The sequence below is a fragment of the Salvelinus sp. IW2-2015 genome, linkage group LG33 (assembly GCF_002910315.2).
Source record: "Salvelinus sp. IW2-2015 linkage group LG33, ASM291031v2, whole genome shotgun sequence".
Lineage (NCBI taxonomy): Eukaryota > Metazoa > Chordata > Actinopteri > Salmoniformes > Salmonidae > Salvelinus > Salvelinus sp. IW2-2015.
Window position 1 is genome coordinate 22,000,120 of NC_036872.1, and position 18,095 is coordinate 22,018,214.

At 43.2% G+C, this 18,095-nt stretch overlaps 1 protein-coding gene across 1 annotated transcript; it reads left to right on the top strand.

Annotated features, from left to right (window-relative positions):
- The first annotated feature begins 17 nt into the window (after window positions 1–17).
- plbd2 (phospholipase B domain containing 2) lies at window positions 18–16,087 on the top strand. Its single transcript, XM_023978247.2, has 12 exons — window positions 18–243; window positions 2,015–2,108; window positions 2,208–2,366; window positions 2,546–2,646; window positions 2,840–3,054; window positions 3,251–3,345; window positions 3,423–3,583; window positions 5,942–6,037; window positions 6,146–6,217; window positions 6,383–6,535; window positions 15,026–15,188; window positions 15,320–16,087. The coding sequence occupies exons 1-12, from the start codon at window positions 59–61 to the stop codon at window positions 15,488–15,490; spliced, it is 1,665 nt and encodes a 554-aa protein (XP_023834015.1). The 5' UTR covers window positions 18–58; the 3' UTR covers window positions 15,491–16,087.
- Window positions 16,088–18,095: the final 2,008 nt, after the last annotated feature.

Here is an 18,095-nt window from a genome sequence, read left to right on the forward strand (position 1 = left end):
ATTCCTTCATCTTTGGTCACATGAACTACATTGATATAGATGGCTGACGGGCACACAGATGTCAGTAACAACAGAGAAGATGTTTATGTTTTTATGTGTTTTTTATTTATCATGGACGTCTGTTCGGGCCGAGATTCATTCTGCAGTTCTCGATAAACAAACTGGCCAGCTGTCCTTGGAGGAGGGGTTCCGAGACGACTTTGTAGCCTGGGCGAACTTTACCGACGACATCAAGAACTCGGGGTAAATTCAGTCATCTGATGTAGCTGTATCTCTGGGCTAGGGCATTACCGAGTTCCTCGGCTAACGCGCACCAACTCCCTGGACCAGAGCTAATCTAGGTTCATAGACMATGTAGGAATAAAAATATGCGTTTGGGTAAACAGCGAGTTACCACAACCATTTTAGCAGAATATGACTTCTGAATAAGTCAAGACAATAACTTTGGATTGATAATTGGGCTATGGCAGGCTATGTTGTCCCCATGTTACGGAATAAAGAGATTTGAAATCAAATTTAACCAATTACTGTTCCAAATTCCAATATGAACAGAACAATTTTAAAACCACAAGGGCCTCATTTATAAACGGTGCCTAAATTTCACACGAGATTTAAGTGCACCATTTCTGAAAAGACTGCGCATGTACAGAAATACTGAGATGTATTAATTTGGCGCACGCCATACATACGCATCAGACCTGTCATAAAAATATATGCATACGTGAACGAGGATTAACGCTGCCTGAAAAACGCCCTACATTCACTTGTAATGCTTACAATAACACCCTTTATTTGCGGTATAGTTTGGTACGATTCATGCCAACGACGAGTTGTTCGATATTTACTTATCAATATATTGTAGCGACCCGCACAGACAGCTGTGTGTTATGTGTTAGGCTAGGAGGTGGTTGTGTTGTACTGACCAGTGCCCAGTGTTCGCGGGGTCCGACATGTCAATCAACCTGCTATCTGCCAATCACGGGAATGCCTGGAATGTTCTGATGCCGGGCATCCTGGCGGTTGGCGGAGTGGCGTGGAGGGGGTTGGGCAGGGGGATGGAGCATTGGAGGTTAAGACCCGGTTTGGCCTTTGTTCTCTCTCTTTTTACGTCTGGGCTTCACAAGAGAAGGTCACGATTGGCTTGTGGGTTATCTGTCATTTATTTGGCGTGGGCTACGGCCAAACAGTAGCCTGTGTAAAGTTGGTTTAATAAACCGTCGATTCGCAAACTCAATCCTATGTCTGGACAATTGTTCATTTATGATCTAGTCAGGTCATTACAATATTATTGGGTTTCTATGTCCTGCCTTGGAGCCTGGACTCAGACTAGACGTAACATAGTAAATGTAAATCCGGTACACTGAAATTACTATATGTTACATTTGGTGTGGTTCCATAAATCAGATGGTTACTTAAGGCAAAAACGAAAGTAGGGTGGATGAGTGGGCGTATAACGTGAACGTCTAGCTACCAAAAGGTTGCGAGTTACTACTTTTTACCTACTTTGCAACTACTTAGCATGTTAGCTAACTCTTCCCCTAACCGTAACACTTTTCGCTAACCCTTCTGGGAAGAAGGCCTATGCTCCAGTTTTTGGGAAATTCGCTCAGCAATCCAGTCAAATTGGCCACGCTCCACTCCGCTCACATACTCTGGTTGGCAGGATGTTTAATCTTGAGCAGTAATTTATGCTGTATCTGGAAAAGGACTGTCAATTTCTGAAATAAAAAACATGGCAAGTTGTTGTGGACCTGTCAGCATAACGTTTTTTGCATCGACTTTTCCCCCAACCTAAATGTGATGGACTGCAAGGGAATTCTGAAACGTAGAGCAGGCTACAAAAAAATATGCAGTAAAAGTAGCTTACTAAGGCCTACTTCAATGTAAAAATGTGACTGTATACCGGTATTATAAACCACACTGCCTATGACAGTCCAAAACAACCATTCAGAGTTGAACTCCTCACCCAAACAAATTTGATCATGATGTATTTACTAAGTGTTTTCTCCCTCAGCTGGACATATCTGGAAGTGACCACTAGCGGACACTATAATGATAGCATCCAGGCGTATGCTGCCGGGGCCGTTGAGGCTGCAGTTACCTCCCAGGTAAGGTAGAGGCCGTCTGCCCCAACCCCTAACCTAAAACCATATCCGGCTGGGGCAGTGGATTCAATCTATAGCTGATTGTGTGTGTGTTTGTCTCAGCTGATCTATAAGCACTGGATGAACACTCTTATGGGGTACTGCGGTCCGTTTACCTTCGAGTCGGGATTCTGCCAGAGACTGAAGGATTACATCACTTCCAACCTGCAGTGGGTCAGACAGCAGATAGAGGAGCATCCACACTGTCCCTACTGGCACCAGGTACTGGCTGGGTCTGGGTCTGGGTCAGCCAGCGTGCTAAATTATGAAGTGTCTGCTCCTTTTCTCTATGTGTCAYAACAGTAAATAATTCTTGCTAGAGTGTCTCATTCAGTACACATTTGGGATCTAAGAAGAACATCTTAGTAGAGAATATTTTTCATTTAGACTTTCTCTCTCAGGTGCGGTTGGCGTTGCTGCAGCTGAAAGGTCTGGAGGACGGCTACAATGATATGCTGTCATTTCCCAGAGGCCCTTTCACTCTCAACCCCTTCGGCTTCCTGTAAGTGTGGTCTGTGATCTCTGTGATTGGTGGGTTTGAGTTCACCCCATTAGTGACAGTCTCTGTAAGCGCCCTTGATTTAACGTGGAGTACCCATCTCCGGAGCAATGTAAATGGTGAGCTAAATGAAGTGTGGCCAACCATGCCTTGCATCACAGCTCTGACAACCCTCAATTTTTATGTGGCTATTCAGACTTTTCCAGATGGGAGGAGACCTAGAGGATCTTGAGGGGGCCCTAAACAAATCCAGCCATTCACGGACTCTGGGCTCCGGCTCCTGCTCCGCCCTCATCAAGCTGTTGCCTGGCAACAAGGATCTACTGGTGTCTCATGATACCTGGAACATCTACCAGGCCATGCTGCGCATCCTAAAGAAGTACCAGTTTGCCTACCGTGTCTCTCCTACAGGTAACCCTAACCCCTAAACCTCTCATAAGGATAACTTAACTCTGCCTACAGCGTCCCCCCTTTCCCCCTAACATATACACTCTTCATGAAACACTCGTTGAAACTCTGCATGTGAACACTGGGAAAGTCCAAACATGAGTTATGTGGTTCAGAGTTCTATATTTTGAGTTTGATTTCTGTGTTCTATTGTTCTCAGACAGTGATATGATCCCTGGTGGAACCCAGGCGTTCTCTTCCTACCCAGGCTCCATCTTCTCTGGAGATGACTTCTACATCCTTAGCACTGGGCTGGTGAGAGCTGTGTGTAATATGTGTGGACATAGCATATACAGTGTGTGTAGTCTTTTTATTTTAAAGATGTCCCTCAGGTTACTCTGGAGACCACCATCGGCAACAGTAACCCCGCCCTCTGGAAGTTTGTTCAACCAACCGGAGCAGTGATGGAGTGGCTGAGGAACATCGTAGCCAATCGGCTGGCTACAACTGGCAAGGCGTGGGCAGAGATTTTCAGCAAACATAACAGCGGAACGTAAGTCTCTGTGGTCCCTCTGGTTGACATTTTCCCATTCTTCCTGTAGATGTCCACCATGTTGGTTATCTCTCCGGTTCGGTCAGGCTGGAGCTCTGTAAACCAACTCTTGTACAGGCTTTTGAACTATCCATTTAAAGGAAGCTAGGAGAGGAAGAGTGAAGGGAACTATCATTTTAAGGAATGAAGGGAAGTGAAACTATAATAGAGTTGATAAAACATCACATTAAATATCATAAGTGGGGGGAGGACAGAGTTAAGTCAGCTGATAAAGTAGTGTCTCTAAAGTGCTGAGTCGTCTTTTATGACACACACACACACACACACTTCAGGGCAGGCCTGGGAAAGCAGGGCTGGACTTATCAGTAATGCCCACTCAGGCCAAAGTCCCCTGAGATCAAAGGTGACGCATTCATGTTGTTTTTGTATAGGTTAATTTATCTGTCATCTGTCTTCGTTGCGGCTTATTTGTTTTATTTCTCTAGCCTATCTCTAATCAGTGAAGCTAGTGGGAGGAGCTATAGACTTTGTAATGGCTGGATAAAAATGGAGTCCAACATGTGGTTGTCCATATGTTTGATACTGTTCATTTATTCCATTCCCGGCATTAACAATGAACCGTTCTCCTATAAGCTCTCGCAGCCAGCCTTCTCTGATCTCTAGAATATCTAAACGTGTCGTATCAGCCTCAGTTACTAAGCACAGTGGAACTGAGACTGACTAGTGTTATCCATCGTCATTTTACTCAGCTCATCAACAGACCCACATACACACGTAGAGTGGTCTACCTTTCAATAGTTAATGTATTCTCCTCGCTTGTATGTATAAATATGTAGCAGTATCTCACAAAATTGAGTACACCCTCACATTTTGTAATATTTGAGTTATCTTTTCATGTGACAACACTAGAGAAATGACCTTTGCTACAATGTAAAAAGATAAGTGAGTTCAGCTTGTATACAGTGTAAAATTTAATGCTGTCCCCTCAAAATAACTCAACACCACGCCATTAATGCTCTAAACCGCTGGCAACAAAAGTGAGTACACCCCTAAGTGGAAAATGTCAAAATTTGGGCCCAATTACGCATTTTCCTCCCGGTGTCATGTGATCTCGTAGTGTTACAGGTCTCAGGTGTGAATGGGGAGTCAGGTGTGTTAAATTTGGTGTCATCGCTCTCACACTCCCTCATACTGACTGGTCACTGAAGTTCAACATGGCCCTCATGGCAAAGAACTCTGAGGATCTGAAAAAAGAATTGTTTGCTCTACATAAAGATGGCCTGGGCTATAAGAAGATTGCCAAGACCTTGAAACTGAGCTGCAGCACGGTGGCCAAGACCATAACAGCGGTTTAACTGGACAGGTTCCACTCAGAACAGGCCTCGCCATGGTCGACAAAGAAGTGGAGTGCACGTGCTCAGCGTCATATCCAGAGGTTGTCTTTGGGAAATAGACGTATGAGTGCTGCCAGCATTGCTGCAGAGGTTGAAGGGGTGGGGTTCAGCCTGTCAGTGCTCAGACCATACGCCGTACACTGCATCAAATTGGTCTGCATGGCTGTCGTCCCAGAAGGAAGCCTCTTCTAAAAGATGATGCACAAGAAAGCCGCAAACAGTTTGTGCTGAAGACAAGCAGACTAAGGACATGGATTACTGAACCATGTCCTGTGGTCTGATGAGACCAAGATAACTTATTTGGTTCAGATGGTGTAAGCGGTGTGCGCGGCAACCAGGTGAGGAGTACAAAGACAAGTGTGGTCTTGCCTACAGTCAAGCATGGTGGTGGGAGTTGTCATGGTCTGGGCTGCATGAGTGCTCGCCGGCACTGGGGAGCTACAGTTCATTGAGGGACCATGAATGCCAACATGATTGTAACATACTGAAGCAGAGCATGATCCCTCCCTTCGGAGACTGGGCCGCAGGGCAGTATCCCAACATGATAAGACCCCAAACCACCTCCAAGCACGACACTGCCTTGCTAAAGAAGCTGAGGGTAAAGGTGATGGACTGGCCAAGCATGTCTCCAGACCTAAACCTATTGAGCATCTGTGGGGCATCCTCAAACGGAAGGTGGAGGAGTGCAACGGTCTCTAACATCCACCAGCTCCGTGATGTCGGTCATGGAGGAGTGGAAGAGGACTCCAGTGGCAACCTGTGAAGCTCTGGTGAACTCCATGCCCAAGAGGGTTAAGGCAGTGCTAGAAAATGATGGTGGCCACACAAAATATTGACACTTTGGCCCAATTTGGACATTTTCACTTTTTATTTTTTTATTTTACCTTTATTTAACCAGGTACACTTTTGCGTACACTTTTGAGATATACTGTGTTGTGTGTGTGTGTGTGTGTGTGTGTGTTAGGTATAATAACCAGTGGATGATAGTGGACTACAGGCATTTCACTCCAGGGATGACAGAGACTAAGGAGCAGCTGTTTACTGTACTGGAGCAGATCCCGTAAGACAGGCAACACACACACACAACCTCTCAACACATACACATTTTGAGAAATGGGCTGGTTATTTATCAGTAACAATAATAGGTGTGTGTGGTTCTGTTCTGTAGTGGGCTAGTTGTTCACTCTGATAAAACCCAGGAATTGCTGCAGAAAGGCTACTGGTCTAGTTACAACATCCCGTAAGTACCGATAACATTTATAACTACCACACACTAGTAATGACTATATTATTAATAAAAAGAGCAGTTGACTGTGTCGGTCTTGCAGGTGTTGGAGATGGTTATAATTTGTTCAGCTTTAACGTGTAAATGTGTGACGCACACTCTCGCTTTGTGTTTGTGTAGGTACTATGAGGAGGTGTTTAATGCCAGCGGCTGTAGAGAACTGGTAGAGCAGTTTGGTCCATGGTTTTCTCTGGACATGAATCCTCGAGCCCAGATCTTCAGAAGGAACCAATCACACGTCACAGACATGGACTCCATGGTCCGCCTCATGAGGTACACGCCTCCATTCAGAGGCCTCAATCCAAATGTGTCACAGGAGGGAGATGGACAGACCTGCTTTTATACACGGTCATTTCCATGTAACAGGACCCATGAGCACCAATGTGAAGTTTATAGGAGCATGTCAAAAGTGATTTTTTAAATGTTTAATTAAGGCATACATTTGGAATAAGCAACGGCTTTGATAAGTGGTCAAACAGATGGACAATGGGTCCAAATCAAAGTTTATTTGTCATATGCGCTGAATACAACAGGTGTAGGTAGACCTTACAGTGAAATGCTTACTTACAAGCTCTAACCAATAGTGCAAAAAGGTATTAGGTGAACAATAGGTAGGTAAAGAAATAAAACAGTAAAAAGACAGTAGCGAGGCTATAAAAGTAGCGAGGCTACATACAGACACCGGTTAGTCAGGCTGATTGAGGTAGTATGTACATGTAGATACGGTTAAAGTGACTATGCATATATGATGAACAGAGAGTAGCAGTAGCGTAAAAGAGGGGGTGGTGGGTGGGACACAATGCAGATAGCCCGGTTAGCCAATGTGCGGAAACACTTGTTGGTCGGCCCAATTGAGGTAGTATGTACATGAATGTATAGTTAAAGTGACTATGCATATATGATAAACAGAGAGTAGCAGCAGCGTAAAAAAGGGGTTGGGAGGGGCATACAATGCAAATAGTTCGGGTAGCCATTAGATTACCTGTTCAGGAGTCTTATGGCTTGGGGGTAAAAACTGTTGAGAAGCCTTTTTGTCCTAGACTTGGCACTCTGGTACCACTTGCCATGCGGTAGTAGAGAGAACAGTCTATGACTGGGGTGGCTGGGGTCTTTGACAATTTTTAGGGCCTTCCTCTGACACCGCCTGGTGTAGAGGTCCTGAATGGCAGGCAGCTTAGCCCCAGTGATGTACTGGGCCGTACGCACTACCCTCTGTAGTGCCTTGCGATCAGAGGCCGAGCAATTGCAGTACTAGGCAGTGATGCAACCAGTCAGGATGCTCTCGATGTTGCAGCTGTAGAACCTTTTGAGGATCTCAGGACCCATACCAAATCTTTTTAGTCTCCTGAGGGGGAATAGGTTTTGTCGTGCCCTCTTCACGACTGTGTTGGTGTGTTTGGACAATGACAGTTTGTTGTCCAGTGGCGGAACTAGAGTTTTATACATGGGGTGGCCAAGGCTACTTCAGGGGGTCCATAGACCATGACAGAAAATTAGTGTGTAACCCTAACCTGGCATCTGAGGAGCATGAATGAATCCTATGATTGCTGATTAGAGGTAAAGTGATAATTCACTTAACCCAGAGTTCTTCAATGTGGCAGATAGTCTGGTCCAAAAGGGTTACTTACTGGAATTCTTTAACATACTATGAGTGTCACTACCTCGGAACTGCAGCTCAATTTCTTTCTCTCTCTCTCTCACACACACACTGTACTCGCATACTGGAGAGACTTGGGTCACTCTGTTTTCGTGTGTATATGTACACACACACACACACACACACACACACAAACACAGTTGAAGTCGGAAGTACATACACTTAGGTTGGAGTCATTAAAACATTAACTTGTTTTTCAACCACTCCACAAATTTCTTGTTAACAAACTATAGTTTTGGCAAGTCGGTTAGGACATCTACTTTGTGCATGACACAAGTAATTTTTCCAACAATTGTTTACAGACAGATTATTTCACTTACAGTTCACTGAATCACAATTCCAGTGGGTCAGAWGTTTACATACACTAAGTTGACTGTGCCTTTTAAACAGCTTGGAAAATTCCAGAAAATGATGTCATGGCTTCAGAAGCTTCTGATAGGCTAATTGACATAATTTGAGTCAATTGGAGGTGTACCTGTGTGTGGATGTATTTCAAGGCCTACCTTCAAACTCAGAGCCTCTTTGCTTGATATCATGGGAAAATCAAAAGAAATCAGCCAAGACCTCAGAAAAAAATTGTAGACCTCCACAAGTCTGGTTCATCCTTGTGAGCAATTTCCAAACACCTCAAGGTACCACTTTCATCTGTACAAACAATAGTACGAAAGTATAAACACCATGGGACCACGCAGCCGTCATACCGCTCAGGAAGAAGATGCCTTCTGTCTCCTAGATATGGATGTACTTTGGTGCGAAAAGTGCAAATCAATCCCAGAACAACAGCAAAGGACCTTGTGAAGATGCTGGAGGAAACAGGTACAGAAGTATCTATATCCACAGTAAAACGAGTCCTATATCGACATAACCTGAAAGGCCACTCAGCAAGGAAGAAGCCACTGCTCCACAACCGCCATAAAAAAGCAAGACTACGGTTTGCAACTGCACATGGTGACAAAGATCGTACTTTTTGGAGAAATGTCTCTCTGGTCTGATGAAACAAAAATAGAACTGTTTGGCCATAATGACCATTATGTTAGGATGAAAAGGGGGGCGGCTTGCAAGCCGAAGAAACCCATCCAACCGTGAAGCACGGGGGTGGCAGCATCATGTTGTGGGGTGCTTTGTTGCAGGAGGGGACTGGTGCACTTCACAAAATAGATGGCATCATGGGAATTGAAAATTATGTGGATATCTCCTATCAAGAAGCCACTTGGTTTGGTGAACCTCATGTTTGAGGTCCTCTAAATCTGACTCAAGGTCTGAGCAAAGCAAACAGGCTCCTCATTCAAGAATGTTGTGGCTCTTTGGGTCGAGAGACTGGACCCCTTGCATTCTCGCAATCATCTTTGAAAAATCGATCTGCAGTCAGCTGTGAGCACTGTCAAGCACTGATAAAAGATAGGTCTTGGAAGCTCTACCATCACTGGTCACTATTTTCTCCTACAGTGCTCATCATCAATGAGTTGTGAAATCTTAAGCTTGTTTTAGGCTGTTTGTACACTTAATTTTGCAGTGCTCTGCAATCTCTTCACTTTCTTTCCATAGTTCTCCAAAGTAACCCTCACTTCTGTAGTCCTAGTAATGTGTCATGTAAGAGCTAACTAAGATCCTAAGCCCTTGCTAGGTCAAGAGAGCTTGATTGGAGCATGTCAGAAGACATTTGGCTCACCAAAGCCGCATTCTACACAGGTATGAACCAAAGAGGCCTAGGAAATGGTAAATGCTATCTGAGAAAGAAGGCCCCCTGCCTCTACTGAACTATCACCACTATTATCAAGTGTGATACCCTGTAGCACTCTCAGAACTGCTGGAATCCTGTCCCTCAGATTACAGCATGCCATGTAACTGCAAGTCCACCTTACATCCCTAAGTCTCTGTAGTTCCCTGGGCTGCTGCGGATACAGCTCTTTCTGAACTGCAAGCCACTTGAGATGAACGTACGAGCCATAGACCCCTCCTGCTTCTGCAGGAGAGCAAGAAAATGAACTGCCTCAGGCACTGATTTTACAGCATTGACAAGAACCAAATTCAAACAATGTGCATTACAGTGCACATAAAATGCAAATCTTGCACTGTTTTTAATCCGTGCAGACACACCAGAATGCTTTCCGCTCATGATGGATGCACCGTCATAGCCTTTCCCCACAAGATCATTTCTGTAGTCCAGACCATGTTTTTCAAGGCAATCAATGATAATTTTTGTGAGACCTGCTGCATCTAAGCTTTTAGCTGACTGAAAGTGTAAAAAGCTTTCGTGGATGGCCCCGTTGTAATAATACATCACAACGAAATACATTTTTAATTTTTGGTTTCATCTGCAATTACACTAAAAACTTCACTTTCTTTTACTTCTCTTATTATTTCACTTTGTACCATCTCAGCTCAGCCCTCAAGAACTTCCTTCTGGATTTAATGGTTTGTGTACTTAGCATTGCCACATGCATTCATCCTTTTCTCTATGAGAGGGTCATGCTTTGCTATTTCTTCTAAGATTGTCAAAAAATTACCCTTGTTGTGAGAGTCATCAGACTCTCTGTCCTCTGCGCTATATTTTGAGTGGCAGTTAATAGGAGCATATCTGCAATTGTTTTAATGTAAGTACTGATGTTGAAAGCCCTTTTCCTAGTACCATGTTGAGTTCTGTGAAATGTTTTCAAACACGGCTATACAGGACCCTCTTCTCTGGATCTTGAAATATTCTGAAATACATATTCTGAAATATAAATTAAATAATGTGTCATATCTCTATGGAAATGTATAATTAAGGGATCCACAAGATTAGATACTAACAGCTGCTAACTAAAATGTGTAGTTTAAAGTATAGGCCTGGCCTACCATTGGGTCCTTTTGGAACAGCATATCTGGTGCTTGATGCAGTAGGGAGGGMCTCGATGAKATCTCCTGGCAGCTCTGACTCACTGTCTTGCTCAGAGCCAGAGGTCTCTGTGTCATCCCTTGATACATATATTACATTAAAATAACACAAGAACCATTAGCGTATAATCACAATAAAAATGCCACAGCCATAAAAATAAGAACACCCATGAATCAACAACCAACATTTTAAAGTGAGGCTTCATCTGACAAAATCATATATTACAAGCTGAAGCTAAACTTAAATTCTGAACTGACCTGGTGGTGGTAGACTGGGTCCTTGGGGGAAATCTGACCACTCTGAGTAGCCTCGGGTAGGGAGCTGCTCTGGGGTCCGGTGGTGATGCAAAGGGCTGGGGTCTGTTTGCACCTGATCTGCCTGTTGGTGCTTCTTTATCTCCCTTTCTTTTCATGTTTAATTGACCCTATGCAAAAATTAGACCGTCTGGTTACATCTAAGCATCCAATTACCCACATTTTAGTCCAATCTTAATTACAAATCCCCATTATCATAACTGTACCTTAAAATCAACTACCAGCCTAAAGTTATTAGTTAGATCATGGCTAGCCCTACGCTGCAGTAAGTAACTTAGCTAGCTATAATTTCTGACACCTTTACGATAGCAAACASGCTATCTGCAAATTGTGGTAATCTTTTGAGTAACGTTAACAGATTGATAATGACAATTGTTCGTTTTGAGTTCAAGTACAAAAATCTGAGTTAATGGATTTCAAATTGCTGAATGGTAACTTGCTGAACACTGACAGCTGTAGCCTACTAGTTACCCCACATTAGCTAAACATTCGTATACTGTAACTTATGACACTACACTGTATATGCYTGTATTACCAGCACAGATGTAAACATAATGTTGGGAACCAATCTCTCTTATCTGATTAACTGTCTGTTCAATCAATCAAATTGATGTATAAAGCTCTTTTTACGTCTGACGATGTCACAAAGTGCTATACAGAAACCGAGCCTAAAACCCCAAACAGCAAGCAATGCAGATGTAGAAGCACGGTGGCTAGGAAGAACTCCCTAGAAAGACTAGAACTTAGGGATGAATCAGGCTATGATYGGMGGCCAGTCCTCTTCTGGCTGTGCCAGGTGGAGATTATAACCGTACATGGCCAAGATGTTCATAGATGACCAGCAGGGTCAAATAATAATAATCACAGTGGTTGTAGAGGGTGCATCAGGAGTAAATGTCAGTTGGCTTTTCATAGCCGATCATTCAGAGTATTTACCTCTCCTGCTGTCTCTAGAGAGTTGAAAACAGCAGTTCTGGGACAGGTAGCACATCTGGTGAACAGGTCAGGGTTCCATAGCTGCAGGCAGAACAGTTGAAACTGGAGCAGCAGCACGGCCAGGTGTACTGGGAACAGAAATGAGTCATCAGGCCAGGTAGTCCTGAGGCATGGTCCTAGGGCTCAGGTCCTCCGAGAGAGAATTAGAGAGAGCATACTTAAATTCACACAGGACACCGGATAAGACAGGAGAAATACTCCAGATATAACAGATTAACCCTAGCCCCCCGACACATAAACTACTGCAGCATAAATACTGGAGGCTGAGACAGGAGGGGTCGGGAGACACTGTGGCCCTGTCCGACGATACCCCCGGACAGGACCAAACAGGCAGAATATGTCCATTGCTCGTGTTTCCAAGCAAGTCTGGAGCTAGGGGAGTTAGAGCCCTGTCTAGTGTCGTGGTAATTTCCTGTATTACTAAATGAGGAGAGTTTACAAACGACACACAAGTCAGTTATACTTAAATTTAATCTTTAATTCATATGAGCTTCAACATAGCCCTTTGACTCTCAGATCAATTCAGTGTCTATAAATGAATTCTGAGAGTCCTTACAAAATAATTCTAGTATCTTTTATAGCCAAGATACACCCCTCTCAACTCACATGACGGACCACAGATCTCAGAAACTTCACAAAGGGCCTTTTACTTGAGAGAGGAGTATCCCATAGCCAGATAGCATTAGCTTTAAATTATCGTTCAGTTTGGTCTCTAAGACGAGGTTCTACGTCTCGTTCTTGGTACTTCATAGTACCAAAACATTACCTCATCCAATGGCATATATCAATTGTCAATTCTAGATACTGCCATCTCAAATACACCCCCTCTTCTCCCCCTCCTGGACAAGCTCACTGGGGGGAATGACTTCTAGGTCATATACTATCTCAAGATTAGTGCAACATCAGAGGGGTAATACAATGGTTCCAGACACTGCCATACTCCTCCCCCCAATGGMAAAAGGAGGGTGACTGGCGTACAGACATTGTGGAGCCCTTCACATGGTTTAACAGATACATTCACATATGAAAACTGTCAGGACCCGGTGCGAGAAACAGTCACTAATAATCGTCAGAACCCAGAAGATGAGGCAGACACAGCAGTACTGGAGATGGTGGTTTAATTAWAGAACAAAATCTTCAGGCAAAGAAACTAAATCCACAATGTCCAAAAATAAAGCCAAAAGGCACAAAATGGAAATCCTCCAAAATACAAAAGAAACTCCACAAAGTGGTGAAAAACAGCAGGGAAAAACAAACCTCAAAAGACTACTCAAATAATACACAAGAACTAAACCAGAGAACCTCTGGAAAATCCAACAAGAGAAATATCTGTATAAAACAAGGCTTGGGCTGGGGCTGGGTGCTAACTTACAAACACTGAGCAAGGAACTGAGGAACACACAGGGTTTAAATACTAACAAGGGAATGACCTACAGGTGCAAACAATAATTAGAGCAAGAAAAACAAAAGGTACAAAAAAGGTGCAATGGGGACATCTAGTGACCAAAACCCGAACAGTCTTGGCCAAAACCTGACAGAAAACAATGTTCAATTCTGACTTCTCCCTTTCTGATATTCTGCATATTACCAGACATGTAAAAGACAAGCCTAACCTCTCCCCTCTGGGCCCCAAGTGACTTTTCCCTAGAGAAGAAAGGCAAATTAAACTGCCAACAGTATAGTCCAAAAGAAGACATTCTAATGACAAGTATCTCACATAAGCATATTATGATGTAACAATAAAACATCTTATTTATCTATGTTACCCAACTAATTCTGATTCAGCTACGACACTAGGCAGGATATAACCCCAGCCACTTTGCCAAAGCACAGCCCCCACACCACTAGAGGGATATCTTCAACCACAAACTCACAACCCTGAGACAAGGGTAAGTATACATGGAGCCAAAGGTGTAACGTTAACTTACACAGCGACTCAACTTTCGTAAAAATTGTTCAGGAAACCTAAACTCAATTCTGAACCTTAAAACTTACTTCAAATATGATGCTTTCGCCAATCGCAAAAAGAGCTTGTGGAGCTGTGGAAATATTCTCTTCTTCTGTCTGTTATTCTTATTCTTCTGTATCTCACAACCAACGTTAATATTCTCTCTTCCCTGTCCTCGATTTGAAAACGTCAAAATAAATGCTTCTTTCAATGAGGTGAAATGAGATGTCAATCAGCATCAAACTGCCACTAGCAAATTCAATTTTGGTAGATGTGTGTTGTTCTGTACATTGATGTCCAAACTTGTGAAATGTAGACGTCTATGATTGGTTCAGATTTAGTCTGGACCAACTGAATTTTGTCTTGTTTGGGGCAGAGCTCATTAAAATAATAGCCACTGTGTAGAATAATACCCAAATATGCAAACAAGGATATTGCATATTTATACCTTTTTGTACCTATTTAGAAAGCATCACCATGAAGATAATTACATTCATAGTTATGCATTTCTTTGTAGTACACATCAGGAACCCATGATTCCGTTACTGCAATTCCGTTACCGGGTGTAAATCCACTTCACTTACTGTAGTTCAATATCCAAGAGATTTTTTCAATGTGTCATGTCATAGCTGACACCCCATTCGTTCTACAGACATTGTTGAATCTTAATTCAGAGCAGGTATTTAAGAGTTTTTGGAAAATGTGGACACACAAACTGAGGAAGATGTTACCAAACTTTGCATCTGTACAGTTCTTGCAGTAAATGTTTTGTAAAATGTTCAGTATAAATTGTTAAAAGTAGTCCTTGTGCAGAGTTGTATGTTTTGTTTGGCATACCTTTTTTAAGTGAAAAATCGGAGTCTCAGCGCAATTCCGTTACTGTGGAATTGTCCACACCTGACCTGTATACGAGTACCCCTACTGACATTTTAGCCTATGTATAAAAATATCCCTTCCCGTTCTCTCTGTGTAGGTATAATAACTTTAAGGAGGACCCATTGTCACGGTGTGAGGGCTGCGACCCGCCTGCTAACGGGGAGAACACCATCTCGGCCCGCTCCGACCTGAACCAGGCTAACGGGACATATCCCTTTGGAGCGCTGAAGCAGAGACCACATGGTGGAACGGATATGAAGGTAAGGCTGTCCTCCCTCTACTTTTGTCTTGCTCATCCTCTCTCTCCTCCATCTATCTAAGTATGAGTTAGGTGAGCTGTAATGTCATGCCTCCTGTAATTGGCTCTGTGCGTACCTTTGCGTGTGTGTAGGTGACGTCTTATGGGCTGTGGCGTGAGTTTGGATTCTTGGCAGCGAGTGGACCCACGTGGGACCAGGTACCTGCTTTCCAGTGGAGTTCCTCTCCCTACTCAGACCTGATGCACATGGGACACCCCGACACCTGGGCTTTCACACCTATACATGTCACCTGGTCTACCTAACCCGTAACCTTTAAATTAACCCTACACGCACACATCCATCAGTGTAAGAAAATAAACTGAGGGGTGCTGGATTTCATTTGAAAAGGGGAAATGATTACAAATGTAATGCAAATGGATATACACTATAACAGTAAGCTCAGGGTTAGCATGTGTATACTGTTTACTGCACTGCTGTTTGAGATAAGGGAATGTGTTTTAACAGTTTAAAAAACAAAATCATGTTTTGCTCATACTGGCTGTCTCATATTGAATGTAATGTGAGATGGTATAACTCTGTTTGAAATGAGACTTCCACTATTGACAATATTGAGGTAGGAAATTGTACCTCTTAGACGCACAAAAAAGACTTTGTTTGGGCAATAGAGAATGATTTTGTTTTCCATTTTTTAAATATATTTTCAATTTGAATCCTAAAGTATTCTACCATTTGATTCATGCTGCTAAGGCTACTGGTCAATTCATTTAATTCATATCAACGCTATTAAGACCGTAATCAGATCAAAATATGTATTACATTTCTCATTTGACAGATAAAGGCTTGAATGTGTCCAGTTTTTTTTTATTCAATGGTTGTCATTAAATGAGTTTTGAACTTCAGTTGTGTACTGTAGCTTATTCATAAATACAAAGCTGGCATACTGTCTTTTGTTGTCTGACACTGTTCTATCAGATGGCACAGACTTTCTGAAGCCTACTTCAGAAAAAGAGAAACATTATTTTCTCACCACTTCGATACGGGAGTMACTTTTTCGTAGCAGGTTAGAAGACTGAGGTTGTTAGGAAAAGGGTTCTAGTTAGAGTTAGCGAAAATGCTCTCCTAACCTGCTACGAAAATCACTTTGTATCAAAGTGAAAAGTGTGTCCTGAAAGCAAAACAATTCTGACTGAAAAAAAGGGGTATACGGTCATCACACCTTTTTAGATCCAATGACAATGCAGGTGGCTCTGCTTTCCATCAATCAACCGTTTATCTGAGTTCGATCTTTCCGATTCCTCTGCCTTTCAAATCAATGGTCATAAATATTCCTGCATAAACTGAGTTTGAAATGTAACTACCAGTAACTGTTACTAGTACTAGCTAGTTTTCTCATGTGAACTGCTTACTTCAGATGTAGCTAGTTTAGAGATGGATGATCATGATTTAGTTTGCAGTTGTATCAAAGCCTGCTTGCTAGCTGGTTGACTTCGGATCCGAGTTAGCTAGAGAGCTAGATAGTATGGGGCTGTATGGCTAGCTAGGTGCTGCACTTTTGATATCAAGAAAAGCACAGATACGGAAGTTGTACTTTGACTGGTAAATTCTGTTGTCTGTCTTAACCTTGACAACATGGCAAGCAATGTACGGTAGTATTGGAGAGAACAGCTCGAGGCTTGATGTTGGATTAAGGCTACGTCATCCCTGTGGACCTGTCTAAATCAGGTGGCGAATGCAATGCTCTTGTGGTTTATTTGTKTGAATCCTGTATAGCTGTCAGTTTTTATAGCAGCAATCTGTTGTGATACAGGTGTGTGATGGGTTCCTGGCAGTCTGTCTGCTCAATGCATCTTGGGCATGCAGGTCAAAACATTCCCTCTTGGTAGCAGACTGCAGACTACTGTAGATTAACAGGAAAATGGAAATGCATATTTTCTTTCAAAGGACTGGAACCACTTCCTGGCCTCATTGGCCCACCTCAAGTTCTGTGCGAGAGCCAATGTCACAGTAATGGAGATGCTTTCCTCTCCTCCATTCAGGCTGGAGGAAGTAGGTAGAACAGCATTTCCTAACTTCACCCAGAGCCCTCAAGCCATCACCCATTTTGTTCCTGTGGGTGTCGCTGGCTGTAAAGGAGAGCTCAGACATCCAATTCCTGAGCAACCTCCAATCCCTGAGCGACCTCCACCTCCATGCAATGGTATTGGCAAGTCTAACAGCTAATGTTGCACATTTCATGTTATTGTTAATTGGTTTTATATGAAACCATTCTTTATAATACATAAATGAGATGTCAAGCTGAAATAACTAGCAGCAATAAAAGTTGACAATTTCCTTAGGTAAAGAGGCAGAAATGTGACGCAGGTGTTCTCTCCATCTGTGTGGGGCAACTTGCACACTTGGCTTACTGTCAGCGCACCTACACAAATTCTACTTCCGATACTGTGAGTCATACACACATAATTAGTCTTACATACACTGACTCATTCACCTGTTGCATACAACTCTGTAGAATGCCTGGATAGCACTTCTGCCTTCTCTCCTCTGGTGTGTCTGTGCGTAGTCTACCTTCTCTAAAATGTGTATGTCTATGTATGTCCAGACTGCCACCTGTGTGCCCTGCCAATGAAGGGGACATCCTCCTGTCAGAGCGGTTGCATAGGAGAGAAGCAGCCAAAATCCCTGTGTTACAGTCTACAGTACACACCTGATCTGATCCTACACTCACCATCATGCTAACGCAGCTACACATACACACGACGGTCATGACCCCTCGCTCTCAGCCTTGCTCTCAAAGCTCCATTGACACACCCACAAGTCACAACCTACTCACCGCCGTGCATAGCGAGAGGGATAACTGGGCCCAAAATCTGTCTTCTCCAGCAACTGGTGCCTCCTGACTGCCTTCCA